The sequence below is a fragment of the Stegostoma tigrinum genome, chromosome 8 (genome assembly GCF_030684315.1).
Source record: "Stegostoma tigrinum isolate sSteTig4 chromosome 8, sSteTig4.hap1, whole genome shotgun sequence".
In the NCBI taxonomy this organism is placed as follows: domain Eukaryota; kingdom Metazoa; phylum Chordata; class Chondrichthyes; order Orectolobiformes; family Stegostomatidae; genus Stegostoma; species Stegostoma tigrinum.
The window spans coordinates 44,906,596-44,924,604 of NC_081361.1; the positions used below are offsets into that span (position 1 = coordinate 44,906,596).

The 18,009-nt window shown below is 39.8% G+C and overlaps 1 protein-coding gene across 5 annotated transcripts in view; it reads left to right on the forward strand.

Moving 5' to 3' along the window:
* Positions 1-18,009, forward strand: part of dhx9 (DEAH (Asp-Glu-Ala-His) box helicase 9) — a 67,094-nt gene that overhangs the window by 12,728 nt on the left and 36,357 nt on the right. For 3 of the 5 annotated variants that reach the window (XM_048538887.2, XM_048538889.2, XM_059647842.1), the window contains 5 exons: positions 1,663-1,818; positions 6,843-6,983; positions 7,561-7,663; positions 12,621-12,727; positions 13,586-13,734. In XM_048538887.2, the coding sequence (XP_048394844.1) occupies positions 1,708-1,818; positions 6,843-6,983; positions 7,561-7,663; positions 12,621-12,727; positions 13,586-13,734 (611 nt within the window). In that variant the 5' untranslated portion in view covers positions 1,663-1,707. The other 2 variants (XM_048538890.2, XM_048538891.2) reach the window with 2 other exon arrangements.

An 18,009-nucleotide genomic window follows, 5' to 3' on the forward strand; every position in this document is an offset into this window, starting at 1 on the left:
AGGGTTATGGGATAAAAGACTGGAAAGCGGGAGTTGGGGAGTAATGTATTAGCTACAATCTCATTGCATGGTGGAGCAGACTGGATGGGCTAAATGGCCTACTACTTCTGCTCCTGTGTCTTATCTTAATTACCCTGTGGCAGTTTGCTCATCGCTCAGTTATTAATCCTGACATTATTACCGTTGAGGTTCTGTTTTTAATTTACATCTTTGCTGCTCAGACTCCCTTTGTAGAACCTCTTTTTGTCCAGTGTCATTGGTAACCACAAAGGCAAAACATCTGAACCCTTCCCATCCCAATCCAAGTTCCTCATTAGCCTAAGAAGCTATCTTGAACCTTGGCATTAGACAGCCTGTGCAGCCTTTGGGACTTGATGTGAGTAAGAGAGAATAGTATTTAGCCCCAAATTGTGCAGTTTTGCTTCCTACACCATGATGTCACAGTCAAGTTGCTCATCCTCCCTGCTGTCATCCACACAAACTGTGAAGACCTTCTAACCTATTTGACAAATTGCAAAGGCTGAAGATCTCCACCTCCTGGATTCACACACATGTATCTTTTAGTCACACCACCCCATTCGTAGCCAAAAGCCAAATTCCAATCACCTAGCCTAATTGGTGTTGTGGCCCTCTGGAACATAATGCCCAGGTAACTTGCCTTTCTTAATGCATCACACTGTTGAAAGCTCAGATTCCCAACTCATCAACTTTGAACTAAGTTCCTCAAGCTCCAAACAATTACTGCAGATGTAACTGTTATGGATCCCTCGTGCTGTAATAGCTGCGCATTGCTTGCTCTGTCATCTGTATTGTGCTTTATTTATCAGGTCAGGTTCAGAAGTATCATTCAACAAATATCAAGTGGTTTAATTAGCTGAGCAGTACTTTTATGTCTCAACAGTACTAGTTTAGAGCACAGAAACATATAACATGGTCAGCATAGTTTGCCAGAGAAAATTGCACTGTATTTCTTGGTTGATAGCATTTGATATATGCACGCACACGCGCACACACGTTTTCAGACGACATCCCAAAAGCATTTTACGGCCAACTCAATGTTTAAAAGTATGGCCATTATAGTGGAGTAAAGATAGCAGCTAATTTGTGTTCATCAAACTCCCCATAAGTAGCAGTTGATAAAGGCCAGTTACTTTGAATTTGAGAGCTCGGCGTTGACGAGGACCAAAGATAACTCCCCTGTCCTCCTTCAGAATAGTGCTACGGGACCTTTTGCATGGGGCCTTTGCAAAAAAAAAGTATTGCAGATGCTGGAAATCTGAAACAAAATCAGCAATTGCTGGAGAAACTCAGTGGGTCTGGCAACATCTGCGAAGAGAAAGCAGAATTAATGTTTCTGGTCCAGTGGCCCTCCAGAATTAGATGGGACCTTTGTTTAATGTCTCGACTGTAAGTCAGCACTTTTAAATGCTCACCTTTTTCTCATTTTGCATTGATGAGTTAGCTTAGATTTTTGTGTCCAAGTCTTGGGATGAAATTTGAAGCCAGAATGAAAATGTGAAATTTATTAAGCAACTCAAAAAAAAAATTCCACTGGTTCAAGAGTAGACTTAGAAAATGTTTCATTTAAATATCTGTCTTGTCTAGAATTTTTGATGTTTTCATTCTTGTTTCTTTAAATTAATGCTTTTTTTGTTTCCATAGGGAGCAAATAATTAGCATTGAAATTGTCAAGAACCTAGTTGAACCATGACAGACATAAAGAACTTCCTGTATGCTTGGTGTGGAAAGCGCAAGGTCACTCCAAATTATGATATCCGTGCAGCTGGTAACAAGAATAGGCAAAAGTTTGTTTGTGAGGTATGATATTTTTAGTTCTGTGAATTTTGGCCTGTTTTCCAATGTACCGTGCCTCAGACCTTGTACGTCAGTAACTGCCTGCACTGTGGCAACAGAAATAGGGAGTGTGGAATTTAGACTTTTGTGTTACAAATTTCTGGAGTTTACCTGTTTTGTGAGAGAGTGTTTGAAATTATTTACTTTGTGGCTAATGTCAGAGTTGGGTATTTGCTGGTTTGAAATTTGGGTGGTTTTGACACTGAGAATCAGTTGACTTTCAGGTTTTTTAACATCACATGCTAATTAGTTACTGTCAGGATGAATTGAATGGCCACCTAAGAAATTCTACCTTAAATATATCTAGCCTGGTATTTCTGGTGAAAAAGACTGCAGTTCATTTGTTTGGGGCTGGGGAGGGGAGAATTTTCACCTTGGGCTCAAATACAATTAATCACACCAAGAAATAAGTTAAATTAAAATGTTCGGTATTCGGGAAAAGGAGAAGTCCTACAATAAAACAATGTACATTATAGTAATATAACTGCTAAATATGTTAGATCATCTACACAATCTGTTGTCTGCCAAGCAGGCAGATACACATCTGCTAAGTTCTCATTTGCCCTGGTGTTTTAGTTTATGTTCCCTTCTAATTTTCAGCTAAACATCCTCCTCCAACAATGCCATTTTACTGTTATTTTGCCCCCTTCTTTCCTAAGCAATCTGTCATTTTCTTCCACTTCTGCAACACTTAATTCTTCATGTTAAGCACCTGTCCCTAGCTCACTTGTTTTCCTTTCCTGGGAAAAAGAAAGCTAATTAAAAAGGGGCTACATCCTTCTGTAAAGTTGGAAACATTAGAGTCAGCCTTTTAGAAGAAGAGAGATAGTCAAGCAATCTGAAGTATTCGCATAAAAATACATATCTAACGCAAGCAGTGTCAGGACTAAGGGTGACGAATTTCTGAGTATGGATTAAAATCAGAAGAGACTTTCTGTCTTCTGTGGTGGGCAAATTATTGGAGAGGATTCTGAGAGAGAGTATTTATGATTATTTGGAAAAGCACAATTTGATTAGAAATAGTCAGCATGACTTTGAGCGAGGCATGTCATACCTCTGAAGTCTTAGAACATAGAACAGTACAGCACAGAACAGGCCCTTCAGCCCACAATGTTGTGCCGACCATTGATCCTCATGTATGCACCCTCAAATTTCTGTGATCATACGCATGTCCAGCAGTCTCTTAAATGACCCCAATGACCTTGCTTCCACAACTGCTGCTGGCAACGCATTCCATGCTCTCACAACTCTCTGTGTAAAGAACCCGCCTCTGACATCCCCTCTATACTTTCCTCCAACCAGCTTAAAACTATGACCCCTCGTGCTAGCCATTTCTGCCCTGGGAAATAGTCTCTGGCTATCAACTCTACCTATGCCTCTCATTATCTTGTATACCTCAATTAGGTCCCCTCTCCTCCTCCTTTTCTCCAATGAAAAGAGACCGAGCTCAGTCAACCTCTCTTCATAAGATAAGCCCTCCAGTCCAGGCAGCATCCTGGTAAACCTCCTCTGAACCCTCTCCAAAGCATCCACATCTTTCCTATGAATTCTTTTGAGGATGTGACAAAACATATTGAAGGTTGAGCATTGGATGTGGTGTATGTGGAACTTAACTGATTTTAAATTCTGAGTATGGATCAGTACTTGGAGTCGCGATGTTGTGGCCATTAGGAAGACTTGGATAACACAGGTTCGAATGGTGGTTGGGTCTTCTGGGGTTTAGATGTTTCAAAAGAATTAGGGAGGGAGGTAAAAGAGGTGGGGGAATGGCATTGCTAGTCAGGGATGGTGTCATAACTGCAGAAAGGGAGGTTGTCAGGGAGGGTTTGTCTACTGAGTCAATATGGGTGGAAATCAGTAATGGAGCAGTCACTTTATTGGGAGTTTTCTGTATACCCCCCAATAGCAACAGAGACTGAGGAACAGATTGGGAGGCAGATTTTGGCAAGGTGCAGAAGTTATAGGGTTGTTATGACGGGTGACTTCAACTTCCCTAATATAGCCTGGAACCTCCTAAGTGCAAATAGGTTGGATGGAGCAGATTTTGTCAGGCATGTCCAGGAAGGATTTCCGACTTAACATGTCGATAGGCTGACTAGAGGGGACGCCATGTTGGATTTGGTGCTTGACAATAGACCAGACCTGGTGCCAGATCTCTCGGCGGCACAGCAGTTCGTTAATAGTGATCGCAACTCCCTGACCTTTACTATAGTCATGGAGAGTGATAGGAGCAGATAGTATGGACTAATAAGTAATTGAGGGCGGGTGAATTACATTGCTATTAGGCAAGAACTGTGGAGCATAAATTGGGAACAGATAGATGTTCTCGGGGAAATATACACAACAGAAATGTGGAAGTTGTTTAGGGAGCACTTGCTACAAGTACTGGATAGGTTTGTTCCACTAAGGCAAGGAAGGGATGGTAAGGTGAAGTAACCTGAGGTGACAAAACATGTGGTACATCCAGTCAAGAGGAAGAAGGAAGCTTACTTAGGTAGTAGAAGCAAGGATTAGACAGGGCTCTACAAGGTAGCCATGAAGGAACTGAAGAATGGATTTAGAGCGAGAAATGGGTATGAAAAAGCCTAGGTGGGTAGGATTAAGGAAAACACCAAGGCCTTCTAAACTTATGTGAGGAACAAGAGGATGGTCAGAGTGAGGGTAGCGCTGATCAGGGATAGTGGAGGGTACTTGTGCCTGGAGTTGGAGGAGGTAGGAAAGGTCCTTAAATGAATAGATAACAAAGTGTGAAGCTGGATGAACACAGCAGGCCAAGCAGCATCTTGGGGGCACAAAAGCTGACGTTTCAGGCCTAGACCCTTCCTGGGAGTGAGATTCCTGAGGTTGGTCTGGAGGGAGGAGGGTATCTCCTTCAGGCTAGGCATCCCTGGAAGACGCTTCGCAGTGAGGTTAAAATTCTAATCAGAGATAATGGGAACTGCAGATGCTGGAGAATCCAAGATAACAAAGTGTGAAGCTGGATGAACACAGCAGGCCAAGCAGCATCTTAGGAGCGCAAAAGCTGACGTTTCGGGCCTAGACCCTTTGAAGGTTCTAGGCCCGAAACGTCGGCTTTTGCACTCCTAAGATGCTGCTTGGCCTGCTGTGTTCATCCAGCTTCACACTTTGTTATCTTGGATTCTCCAGCATCTGCAGTTCCCATTATCCTTAAATGAATACTTTGCTTCACACCTCACCAGAGAGGAGGACCTTGACGTTTGTGAAGACGATGTGAAACAGGCTGATACACTCAAACAAGTTGACTTTAGGAAGGAGGATGTGCTAAAAATTTTGAAAAGGATGAGGATAGATAGTCCCCTCGGCCAGACTGGATATGCCCAAGATTACAACGAGAAGTAAGGCATGAAATTGCTGCACCTTTGGCAATGATCGTTGTGTCTTGTCTGTCCACTGGAGTAGTACCAAATAATTGAAGGGTGGCACATGTTATTCCCTTGTTCAAGATTGGCAATAGGGATAATCCTGGGAAATACAGACCAGTCAGTCTGTCTTCTGTGGTGGGCAAATTATTGGAGAGGATTCTGAGAGAGAGTATTTATGATTATTTGGAAAAGCACAATTTGATTAGAAATAGTCAGCATGACTTTGAGAGAGGCACGTCATACCTCAGAAGTCTTATTGAATTTTTTTGAAGATGTGACAAAAAACATTGAAGGTTGAGCAGTGGATGTGGTGTATATGGATTTTAACAAGGCACTTGATAAAGTTCCCCATGGTAGGCTCATTCAGAGGATAAGGAGGCATGGGATTCTGGGAAATTTGGCTGTATGGATATGTAATTGACAGAGTGATAGTAAATGGAAAGTGAAGTATTCAGTCTAAAGATCCGTGACCAGTGGTGTTCTGCAGGGATCTATTCTGGAACCTCTGCTCTGTGTAATCTTTATGAATGACTTGGATGAGGACGAGGAAGGGTGAGTTAGTCAGTTTGCCGATGACACGAAGGATGGTGGAGTTGTGGATAGTGTGGAGGGCTGTTGGAGGTTGCAACAGGACATTAACAGGTTGCAGAGCTAGGCAAAGAAGTGGCAGATGGAATTCAACCTGGAAAGTGAAGTGATTCATTTTGGAAGGTCAAATTTGAATGTAGAATATAGGGGAAATGGCAGGATTCTTTGCAGTGTGGAGGTACAGAGGGATCTTGGGGTCCACGTCAATAGGTCTCTCAAAGTTGCTACCCAAGTTGTTCGGGTTGTTAAGAAGGCATATGATGTTAACTTTCATTGGCGGGGGAATTGAGTTTTAAGAGCTATGAGGTTATGCTGCAGCTCTATAAAAGCCTTGTAAGACCACACTTGGAATATTGTGTTCGGTTCTGGTCGCCTCATTATAGGAAGGATGTGGAAGCTTTAGAGAACGTGCAGAGGAGATTTACCAAGATGCTGCTTGGACTGGAGGGCAGGTCTTATGGGAAAAGGTTGAGGGAGCTAGGACTTTTCTCTTTGGAGCGAAGAAGGATGAGAGGTGACTTGATAGAGGTATACAAGATGATGGGAGTCATTGAGTGGGTTGTCAGAGAATTTCTCCCAGGACAGAAATGAGTATTTCGAGAGGGAATAATTTTAAGATGATTGGAGAAAGATATAGAGGAGATGTCAGAAGTGGGTTCTTTGCACAGAGAGTGGTGAGTGTGTGGAACGCGCTGCTGGCGATGGTAGTGGAGTCGGATACATTAGGGACATTTAAGTGACTCTTGGATAGGCATATGGATGATGGTGAAATGTAGGGTATGCAGAGTAGTTTGATCTTAGAGAACGATAATAGATTGACATAATATCGTGGGCCAAAGGGCCTGTACTGTTCTGTGTTCTATCTTTATAGTGATTTTTGCTCGGACAAACACGTGTCTCAATCGTTGAGTGTATGAACTAAATAGCGTCATATTTTGTTAAGCGTTCTGTGCTGTAAAAACTGACTTGGAAAGAGGAAACTTAGACAACCCTTACACACAACACTGTTTTATTTAGGTTCGAATAGATGGATTTAATTATACTGGCATGGGAAATTCTACCAGCAAAAAGGATGCCCAGACGAACGCCGCCAGGGATTTTGTCAATTTCCTTGTTAGGACTGGAGTGATGAAAGCTGATGAAGTTCCCAGTTTGAAGGTTGTTGCATATTTAATCATTTCTTCCTTCCATTACTTGTATTATTCATTATTTCAGTAAAGCAGTAGTTTTATTTGAAATTTACCTTTTGTATTGTAGTTTGTATTTCATTATTGAACCCATTCTGTTTTGATTGTTTAGTAGTATTTCGGGATGCAGATGAGTTTATGAAGCTTTAAAAGGTCTTTCAACTTTCAGAATGCTTTAAACTAGATTCTATTTTCCCCTTCTGCCCTGATGAATTTATCAAAAGTTTTGGTTTTTTGGTGTGAAAGCTTGTGGGCTATTAGCTTAGATGAATATTGCAGAAGAGTTTCATCTGTTCAAAATCTTGAACTTAAATATGAATACAAAACACCTAAAACTTGCAGGTACTTCTTTTGTGACGCTTGTCTTCAATTACAAAATTAAGGAGGCTTGTACAGAGTCAAATGCTTAATTTCACCAATTCCTTCCTTCCTTGTACTTGGCAGTCTATCTGATCACCTGTTGACATATCATATGTCTGTGAATGTGCACTTTGTGATGTAAACTGTTTAAGTAAATGTTGATGGTTACTTTATTTGATTTTTCATAGGGATTTGAACCTGATGGTGCTAATAGTGGTCAAAGTAGTGGGCTGGAGCAATTGCCATTTGGTGTGCCCAGTGCTCCTCGCTTAGCTGTGAAAAAAGAGCAAGGTGAGCCATTGTTTTTAAAGTAGGACTGTGTCATGCATTTATAGTGCACGCTGAACATATTTCTGCATGTTTGGGAGGTGTTAAAACAGCAAATGAAAGCTAATTCAAGGTGAAGTTTCTGTTTATTTCATGAAACACAAGTTAATATTTTTACCATTTGAGCCACATAAGCCGAGTTTTTGTAGTAATATCTGGTCTGTAGTGAGCTTAGTCATTTGTCAACTAGGATTATTTTTGTACATTTTGTTCTAAGTTCTTTGTAATCACTTCCCCTCAGTTTAGTAGATGTTAGACACAATGAGCATATATGTATTAAATACTAGTGCCATATGATTTTCAAGTGCCAAAAAATTCCATTGCGAACATATGTCTAAACTCATCTTCAGTTTCTTAATCAATGACTTGCCCTCTACCAATAGGTTAGAAATGGGAGTGCTTGCTGATGATTGCGCAGTGTTAAAATACTACTATACGTGACTCCTCTGTTACTGAAGCAGCCTAAATGCATATGTAGAAGATCTGGACAACGTGTAAGCTTGGGCTGCTCATTGGCAAGTAGCATTTGCACGACACGCAAGCAGTAACTGTCTCCAGCAAGACAGAATCTAACCATTGGTCTGTTGACGTTCTAATGGCGTTACTATAACTGAATCCCTCACTGTCAACATTGTGGGATTTGCTATTCACCAGAAGTATGCTGCGCCAATTATATAAATATTGTGGCAGTAAGAGCAGATCAGAGGCCAAGAGTCTACAGGAGGTAACTCACTGAAGTCTGCCCACCATTTACAAGGGATAAGTTAGGAATGTGGAAGAATAGTCTGCACTTGCCTGGATGCATACAACTCTAACACACTCAAGATGCTTCTCAGCATCCAGAACAAAGCAGGTGGCTTGATAGAAACTCTTGACCACTTCCAACATTCACTTCCTTTACCATTGCTGCACATTGGAGATAGAGACGCATTGCAGAATTGTCACCAAGTTTCCTGAAACAACACCATTTATGAATCCATGACCTCTACCACCTAGAAGGCCAAAGGAGACGAATACATGCACACATCATCGCTTGGACGCTCCCCCTCCAAACCACACAATATTCTGACTCAGAACGAAATCACCAAAATCTTGGAATTCCGTTCCCAACAGCTCATTATACGTACAGTAAGGACTGCAGCAGTTCTTGAGGTAGCTCATGAGCATGTTTGCTAGCGCATTTGGGATCGGCAGTAGATGTTGGCCTAACCAATGACACCCATATCTCAGAAACAAATTTTTTTAAAAAACCTTTACTTCCCAGAACTTGGCAGCCTTGTAAAAGTAGTGCCGTATTCCAGGAATGCAATTAGACAAAATATATGACGTGAGAATGACTCCCATTGACATTATGGCTGCATTTGATATCTTGGAGCCCAGGTAAAATTGAAGTCTGGGAATCAGCGATAGTGTTCAATATTGCTGGACTGAGCACAAAGTAAGATGTTTTTATTAGAGTTCAATCTTCCCAGCACCTAAACGATTCTGCAGGACTTCTAGTGTGCTAGAATCAACCATCTTCATCAGTGACAATATAAGGTCAGAAGCAATGTTCTGTCTAAGCTATACATGCATCTGTTCCAGTGTCCTATGCATGGCAATCAGCATCAGCAAATTGAGTCCCAAAAGTCATTGCCACATGCAGACTTTGGAGGCCCACAAAACCTGAAAGAAAATTAGCGTGATCACTGTTCAAAAGTGGGAATGTTTGGTGCTGATTACACATGTTCAGTACCCGTTTACACCTCCTCAGAAACTGTAGTATTCCATACTTGCACACGTCAAGAGCTGATAAGTGGCAAGGAACATAAACTCCACATATGTGCCAGGCAGTGATTACTCCAAAAAGAGAGAATTTAACAACCTCCCTTTTCTATTATAGTAATGTTGCTGAATATCAATGTGATGCATCAATATCACTATTGTGGCAATTCTATGACTGTAAGATGTGTCTTTTGTCTGAGTTCATTTTGAAGAGAGCTTTTAAGACCAGTAAGAGGTGTCTATTTGGTGTCAATCAAGTAAACAGCTTGTGAGGCCTTGGGTTTTTTTAACAGTTAAAATAATAGAAGTAGCGTTAATGGGTGGAGTCAGGCTCCCATAGTTCGAGTTCAGAAATGGTTTGTGGAAGCAGCTTACATCTGTCAGCAACAGCTTAAAGCTTGGGTTGGGTTTTTGCGCTCTGTTGGAATCATGTGTGAGACTATGTATTTTACTGATTTTTGCCTTAGCCAAAGGTGTGTTTATGGGATGTGACTATGTTGGAAAAGTTTAGCAATTAAATACTGTATCACAACTCATAAAAGCTGAATTTTTTTAGACTTCATGGTGTTGACTGTTGCATGGGTAACACTTTTGAGGGGCTGAAAATCATGTTACAGTCCAAAATATCGTATTATTAGCAGAAGCCCAATTGATCTCTAAATGAATCAAGAAAAACACAACGAATTATGGTAATTACCTGACTCTAACCTGGTATGTTTCAAACATGCATGGTAACCTCTTATATTTCCCTCTGTTTACTCTTGTCTACTGTCGTTTAAGTTTTTCAAACAACATTTTAAGCATTTATTTCTGATAAAGTTATCAGACATTTGACTCTCCTACAGTCTCACCGAACATTTCCTCATCATACCATTTATGTACAGGATAAAACCTTGACTCTCAAAAGTTGATCTGTTACCTGTAGAAAAACTAGTGTTGACTTTTACCATGAGATATATGGAAAATTCCAGATCTTTTGACCAAAAATAGGGGATTGACTTTTATGAGATGAAATTCTTTTCAAGTGTATACGGTATTATTCTGTTAAGTTCTCCAATAGAGTTAAAGTTATACTAATTCTTTATTCTTTTGATTGTCTTTTAACTGTGCAGGGTAAGAATAAAATTTGTTTTTCTTGAAGTGGATTAACGTAACCATTCAAATTACATCTGGAGTGCAGCACCTTACACTTGCCTTTAAATAAGATAAAAGTCAGGGCCCAGGCCATCTCCTTGATAAATTTGAAGAGGGTTCAGTCTGTTCCATAAAACTACTTCCGGAAAAATAACTCAACCAGCCAAATAAATAATGTGAGCTGTTCACAGGTTGTATATTCAATGGGCAATAATTCACCTGACTTCTCAAAGCATGTCCGTACAAAAGGTGAAAGTCAGGAGTGAGGGAATGCTCTCTCATGTGCCTAGATAAATGTGGCTCCTAATGACATTCAAAAAGCTCAACAGCATCCAGGAGAAACAGCCATTTCCTTAGCACCTGTTCATAATCTTCACTTTCACCACTGGTATACTGTGACAGTGGTGTACTGTCTACAAAATGTAATGAAGCAGATTGCTCACATCTTTTTGATAGCTTCCAAACATGTGACTTGTACCACTTAGCAGGGTGGGATCTACGGATTTGATAGAAGGGTTCAAAATTATGAATGGCTTTGTCTCTTGCTGTATCCCCATCCCAACCATCCCATATTGTGACGTTTGTTTGTTTGTTTGTTTTGATGGTCAACTCTGTTAAGTGTTGCTTCTTGTAGTTCAAGTCCCTAGACATGGCAGTCGCTGCTGCATTTTCTGAAAATGAAGGCTCAGATGATGCATGCTTTTCTGAACCGTCCTTTTCGCTGAGTTCTCTTCTTCACCACTTAAGCTTTCCAATTTGTCTTATATCTTCCAGCGCCCCTTAAAACAATAAACATTCATCCATCGTCACGGCCCTGGTTGGCTACCTCTCAGTTGCTTATGTCCATCATTTTTGATCTCACTTGCTGCTCTCTTTGTATTGGAAGTGCAAGTGCCCAGAGGATTGTGACCTAGTAGCAAGTTCACTGTGTGGAACATCTTTGGGTATTCAGCTGTCACTAACTGATGAATGTGACTGACTCAGCACATGTTAACTTAGCCGAGAGTGAATGCTGAATAAATTATCTTCCAGGACTCTTGCTTTGGTGACCTTGTTCTAGTTAAACCAGACTCCTTGCAGAGAGTCTTCTATTTGTTGCCGAAGATGTTCTTCTGCAACATCATCTGTAGAGCAATTCTGAGGAACTTGTTTACCTTTGTCTTGGACCTCAGATGGGCAAGGCTGTACAGATTTCTCAGTTCTGAGATATAACAAATGGTGTCGGTAGGTGTCCAGAGCGCATATGATCGTGGTGTAAATTAAGAGAAACTGGTGATCCAAGGGTTGATAGCTGGACATCACTGACTTAAGGTGATTTCAGACAGCAAGTGGTTGTGACCTCTGATGTACTGGTTGAAAGTATGGTGGAAGCTTATTCGATGGCTTATTCATAAATAAATGAAAAAAGGAAAAAAAATGGGAAATCAGTAATAAACTGTGAATGGGATTAATTAGTTAACTCAATCAAACAGCCAGCAGAGAGACAATAGGATCTTCCTCTGCCAAAACATTTTATGCCTGTGGAATTCATTGCTGCAGAGTGCAGTGGAGGCCGGGATGTTGGATGCCTTCAAGGCAGAGATTGACAAATTCTTGGTCTCAGAAGGAATCAAGGGCTACGGGGAGAGTGCAGGGAAGTGGTGTTGAAATGCCCATCAGCCATGATTTAAATGGCGGAGTGGACTTGATGTGCCAAATGGCCTTCCTTCCACTCCTATGTCTTATGGACTCACCAAGGCAGCTCGATTTAGAATTCATCAGGATTTAAATGTGGTAAATTTGTAAATTTCTGTGCACCACAACCTAATTGAAAATATGACCAGTTATTTTATGCGTAATAGTGCCCTTTGTACTGGTCCTTTTTTTCTAAAAGAAAAAACTCAGGTTTATGTGGTTATGATCACATCAGGCACCAGCAACTTGAAAGCATTATCAGTGTTCTAAATTTGATCCGAGTGTCTTGTAGAAAGAATTGTAAAAATGTTATTTAACTACTATTGGATAACTTGTTTTGTGTTTGCAGATGTTGACTGTGCAGGGGGCAGAGGAGGTGGATTCAGTGGTTACTGGGAACGTGGAGCCAATTTAAAGGAATACTATGAGAGGAGAGATGAACAGGAAGCCCAAGCAGTAAGAGATTATGTATATGGTGTTAAGAGTTGTAAATGTCTTCAAACCTGTAAAGAATATTTTCTGTGCAACACGTTAATAAACGAGATTTTATTGCTTTTTAAAAAGGATTCTACTAATTCTGGAAAACCAGAATAAAAACAAATTGCTGCAAGTACACAGAAGCTGTGGCATCATATGTGGAAGAAATATCATTGTGACGTTTTTTTGTGTGAAATCAGTTGTACTAAGTTAGGTAGGAAAACTGAAACGTATATCAAGAGATGGAACCTTTGAAAGGAGAGTTGCTGAGAATGTCTTTCGACATTTAGTTCACAAGTATGTTTGTGCCTGTTTTCATATCTAACCACATAACCAGTAGAGTAACTAATAAGACATGAGATCCCTTAGTCTCACAGTGGATCACTGAGTGGTGTGACATTGGGCTACGCAAGGAGTTTTGATCTTTGATCAAATGCGGTGGCACTGTAATTGGTGTTGATGTCTTCAGATTATGTAATGAGCAAGATTAGCTAAGATTCTCACTCCTGGAAGGGTACACAACACTGCTTGAATACAGAATCAGACTTTGTTGTCATGGATCCTTGGCAAGTGGGAGTAGAGATGCTATTCAATACAATTTTGACCTGCCTTTTCCTAGTTAAAATACCAGTTGACACTCAGAGTTCTCTATAGACCAAGAGTTACACCTAAGTGCTCAGCACATTTGGAGTCCAGTTAGACATTTGACCATTACGGGAATAAATGCATTATTTTATGGTATTTCTTATTTATAAGGTTTTTTAAAAACTTAGTCATGATGACTTTTATTTAGAGAAAGTAATTTTTATGTAATAAAAAAAACATTTCTTTCCCCAGACTCTGGAATCTGAAGGCTTGGATTTGAATGCTGGTCTTCATGGCAACTGGACACTTGAAAATGCCAAAGCTCAACTTAATCAATTTTTCCAAAAAGAGAAGATTCAAGCAGATTATAAGTATTCACAAGTTGGACCTGACCACAACAGGTTTGGCATATTTTAATTTGACACAGTTGAGCAGTTCTATAGTAGTAAGCTCCGTGGTTTTTAGTACATGCAATTCTGAGATGGTACATTAGTATCCTTTTAATCCCTAGTTCTTAAATGAGGCTAACTTTCAGTGATGGGAGCAATGTAGCTGTTGCCTGCATGGTTTCCCACATTAGTGATGAGGGCACAGCTGTGCTTAATCTAAAAGCAGTAATTCTTCCAGGGGCTACACAACAAAGAATAACATAGCTTTAAAGTTGTAAGTTCACCTTTTAAGATTAGATAGTCTTGCGACTTTATCCTGATGAATGTAAGATGAAAAGCTTCAATGGCATACCATCCCTTTAGCAGGAACCAGGTTATGTACTAACGGGTAATACCTAGTTGAACAGGTATTTCAAAATTTATTTCTATCTATTTTCATTCGTAGTACATCACACACGTATGCTCTTTAAATTCAGAAAATCATTATGAAGAATTACCAACCTTGCAAGCTACTGTTAAATGTATCAGATTTGGCCCGGTGGTAGTGTACATCTCTATTCGAAGATTGTGGAGTGAAAATGACTTAAGAGATGTAAGCGCATATTTGGCAGACTGTTCAGTACTGGAGAAGTGTTGCACAGTTGAAAATGCTGTCTTTGGATGAAAAAGTAAACTATAAGTCTGTCTGCACCCTCTGATAGATAAATGGTAGTGTGTGCAAAGATTGCCATAGGAATAGCGTCATCCTGGCTGGTACTTAACCCTCCAGTAACCTCCCAGGAAAAGAGCTCTGTTTGTTCATGCTATTACAATAATTAACAAATCAAATGCATACTATTGGGAAGCGCTTGCAAATAGTGTACGTTCTACTTATTCTTTAAGCTACCAGAATTTCTTACTTGTTATTTCCTAAATTGGGCATTAGTTGAGTACTTGTACACAAAATAACTAGGAAATACAAGAGAAATCATTTGAAACATTTTTTTTTTGCCATGAGATTGCCAAGGTGACAAAGGTGCATTATACTCAAAATAAACTTGTAAAATTATTCAAATGTAAATGCTTGTTTGTTTTTCTAGTTTTTACTTAGCTTCCCTGGACCTTGTATCAACAGTGCTGACCAGTAATCCTCCAGGTTATTGAGTGGCATTCTGAACAATCTAATGCGTGCAGAAGAACTTGGTTTTTTTTCTGCTCATTTGATCTCCCATCATGCTTTGAGAAAATATGTAAGAATCAATTTTTTAAAAAGCCAGAAATTATTCAGAGGATTAGCAGAAACACACTTCAAGATCCATCTGCAGCTTCTTGATGCTTTTATTGAGCTTGGTAGCAATGCTGTAGGATGACCTTAATGCTAAATGGCTTGCGCCTCATTTTATTTGTTTGAACTGTACAGCAACTATTCATTGTTTAAGGAGTTTAATCTTTAGTAATGTCGATTTTACCTATGTAACATAAAATGAAATTTTAACAAAACTAGTGTATTTTTAGATTACATTAATTTTTTCTAGTTGCTTTTGAATATTTCAATATTAAGGTGTAAGGTTTGTGTTTTTCTGATCCTTTATCTCAGTAGAAATGACTGAATATTGTTATGCAGTTTGAAGAGGATGGAGCAGGGAAGTAATGTGTTTTATTAGCTTGTCCAAAAGAGATTTGGAGGAAAAACGCTTCTAAAATTATTCTTTAAACATGTTCCTGTTACAGATGATTGTGCTTCTTTTTAATTTGAAAACTGAGTTGTTCCATACTTCATGGTATGGTACCAGTATGTTTCTCAGCCAGCTTGCCTTTGTTATATAGAGCTTTCTGTGGGGTAGTTGTCCAGTACCCCTATGAATGCTAAGAACATTTAAGTATGATTATAGTAGACACCTGCTATTTTGGAAATAAATAAAAGGATATGTATAATTCTGTTGGACTTCAGGCTGCAGTATGTTGATCAAAAATGATTTCTGTTTATTTGGAAATTTTTTTGACTGCTTGGCCAAATAGCAGGAATCTGCTGTACAAACTGTGCTACTTTTGGGCAAATACTAAATTATCAGATTTCATGCTATCTCCTAAAATATAATGCAACTTTGCATGGTAATATCTTGAATGTGCAAGGTAGTAATTGTCTTCGGGGGGCACAAAACATTGCATTTCAGTAGACTGATTGCATTTCAGATGTTCTGACCTATCTACTTTAAAGTGCAGTGGCAAATATTTTTACAGCAGAGATGAATAGCATTTAGGTAGAAAGCTAAATAAAAGTGACAAACTTGTCACTCCTTTAATCTGTCATGGGGTGAGGTGACACCAGAAATCTCTTTTGCAAACATGTGATGTTGCTTAGGCGGCACTAAGCTTTCACATGGTATCCGTCCATTGTAGGAATGATGGTACAAGCAATCATAGACAGCTGTTGATTTCTGGTGTCACTTTTCCTATAGGTGTTCTAGGGGACCTAGGGCTGATGGAGATTGGAGCTTTACTGAGCTTGGCAGAGAAACATACTGGCATCCAAGGATGGTGGATATTGAGCCTATTGACAGGCTTCTCTGAATCGTGAAGTTGCTGTGCTTGATCTCAGTTGACCCAATATAGGATCAGAAGTGAGTTATGCAGATTAAAAGCATGCATGGTGCTGAAGAAAAACTGGATACCAAGAACTAGATTCCAGGACTGATATGGACAGGGTAACCTATTTTTGTCAATATCTTTGGAAATGCACAACCAAACTTGTTTGTGGATTCGCGTGTGAAAATAATCCTAAAAATTGAATGCTGTGGCTGTACAACAGTTTGTTTATTCTTTACTGGAACTAGCCATTCAGGAAGATAGTTCCATCTCACTAGTTTTTCATTCAGATGCCGATGCATGGATAAAATTAACTATATTTGTGTGTATAGAGTGCCATGAGTATAAATGTTCCTGTTTATGCTAAATGCATGAATCATTTTCTGATATACATCTGACTTTTTTTTAAATTGCAGATCTCGTGCCGTCTTAAAATCTTTGTAGTGTTCTGTTTTCCTTCATTTGTATCAGTGCGTGTATTTGACCTTATCTCCAATAGAAAATAGCTCTCTGAATTTACATTGATGAGCGTTCAGTTTTATGTCAATTTTATGACACTGACCAGAAGCTGAAAAAACTGCATGCGAAAGATTAAATACTTGAGATAGAGCATAAAGTCCTTCATGAGTAGGATTGTTTTGTTATTTACATCAATCCTTTATTTTGTTTGTATCACAGGTAAAAAGCGAATTCATAATTGAGTGTGGAATTTATTAAACGCTTCCATGCCATGATTGGCAAATATTTCTAAAAAATCTAAAATTTGTATATGGCAAACATTGGATTTCCTAAGTTGCTGCACTTAATTGTGATTTACAGTAGGATGATAAAAAATAGCCAAAATTTGGCTTGTGAGATGTAATGACTTCCATACAATGTAATCCCTACCAGTTTTGGAATGGTCTTTGGCATCCTCCCGAGGTCCCCAGCATCACAAATGCCAGTCTTCAGCCAATTTGATTCTCTCCATGTGATATCAGGAAACAATTGGAGGCACTGGACCCTGCCAAGGCTATGGGCTCTGACAACATTCCGGCAATAGTACTGAAGAGCTGTGCTCCAGAACATGCCGTGACCCTAGCCAAGCAATTCCAGAACAGTTAGACTACATTGGCATCTACCGACAGTGTGGGAAATTGTCCAGGTATGTCCTGTACACACAAAGCAGGACAAATCTAACCTAACCAAATGCCACCCTATAATTTCTTCTTGATCATCTGTAAAATGATAGAGGGTATCATCAGCAGTGCTATTGTGCAGCATCTGCTCAACAATAAGTTGCTTGCTGATGCTCAGTTTGGGTTCCAGCAGAGCAACTTAGCTCCTGAGTTCATTACAGCCTTGGTTCAAACATGGACAAATGAGCTGAATTCACAGGTGAGGAGAAAGTGACTGCCCTTCATATCAAGGCTGTATTTAAACTGATTATGGCATCAAGGAGCTCTAGCAAAACTGGAATTAATAAGATTCAGGGAAAGCTTGGAGTAATGTTTGGAACTTCGAGAAATACTTGACATGAACAACGGTGTTTATGGTAGTTGGAGGTCACTTAGTCAGTTCCAAGAAATACTCGTACGCATTCCTCAGGGCAGTGTCCTTGGCCCAGGGGTGACTTCATCAATGACCTCACCATAAGCTCAGAAGTGAGTATGTTCACTAATGACAGTTGTGACTTCTCCACAACTCGTGACTTAGCCATCAGTGTTATGCCAGTAATATGCT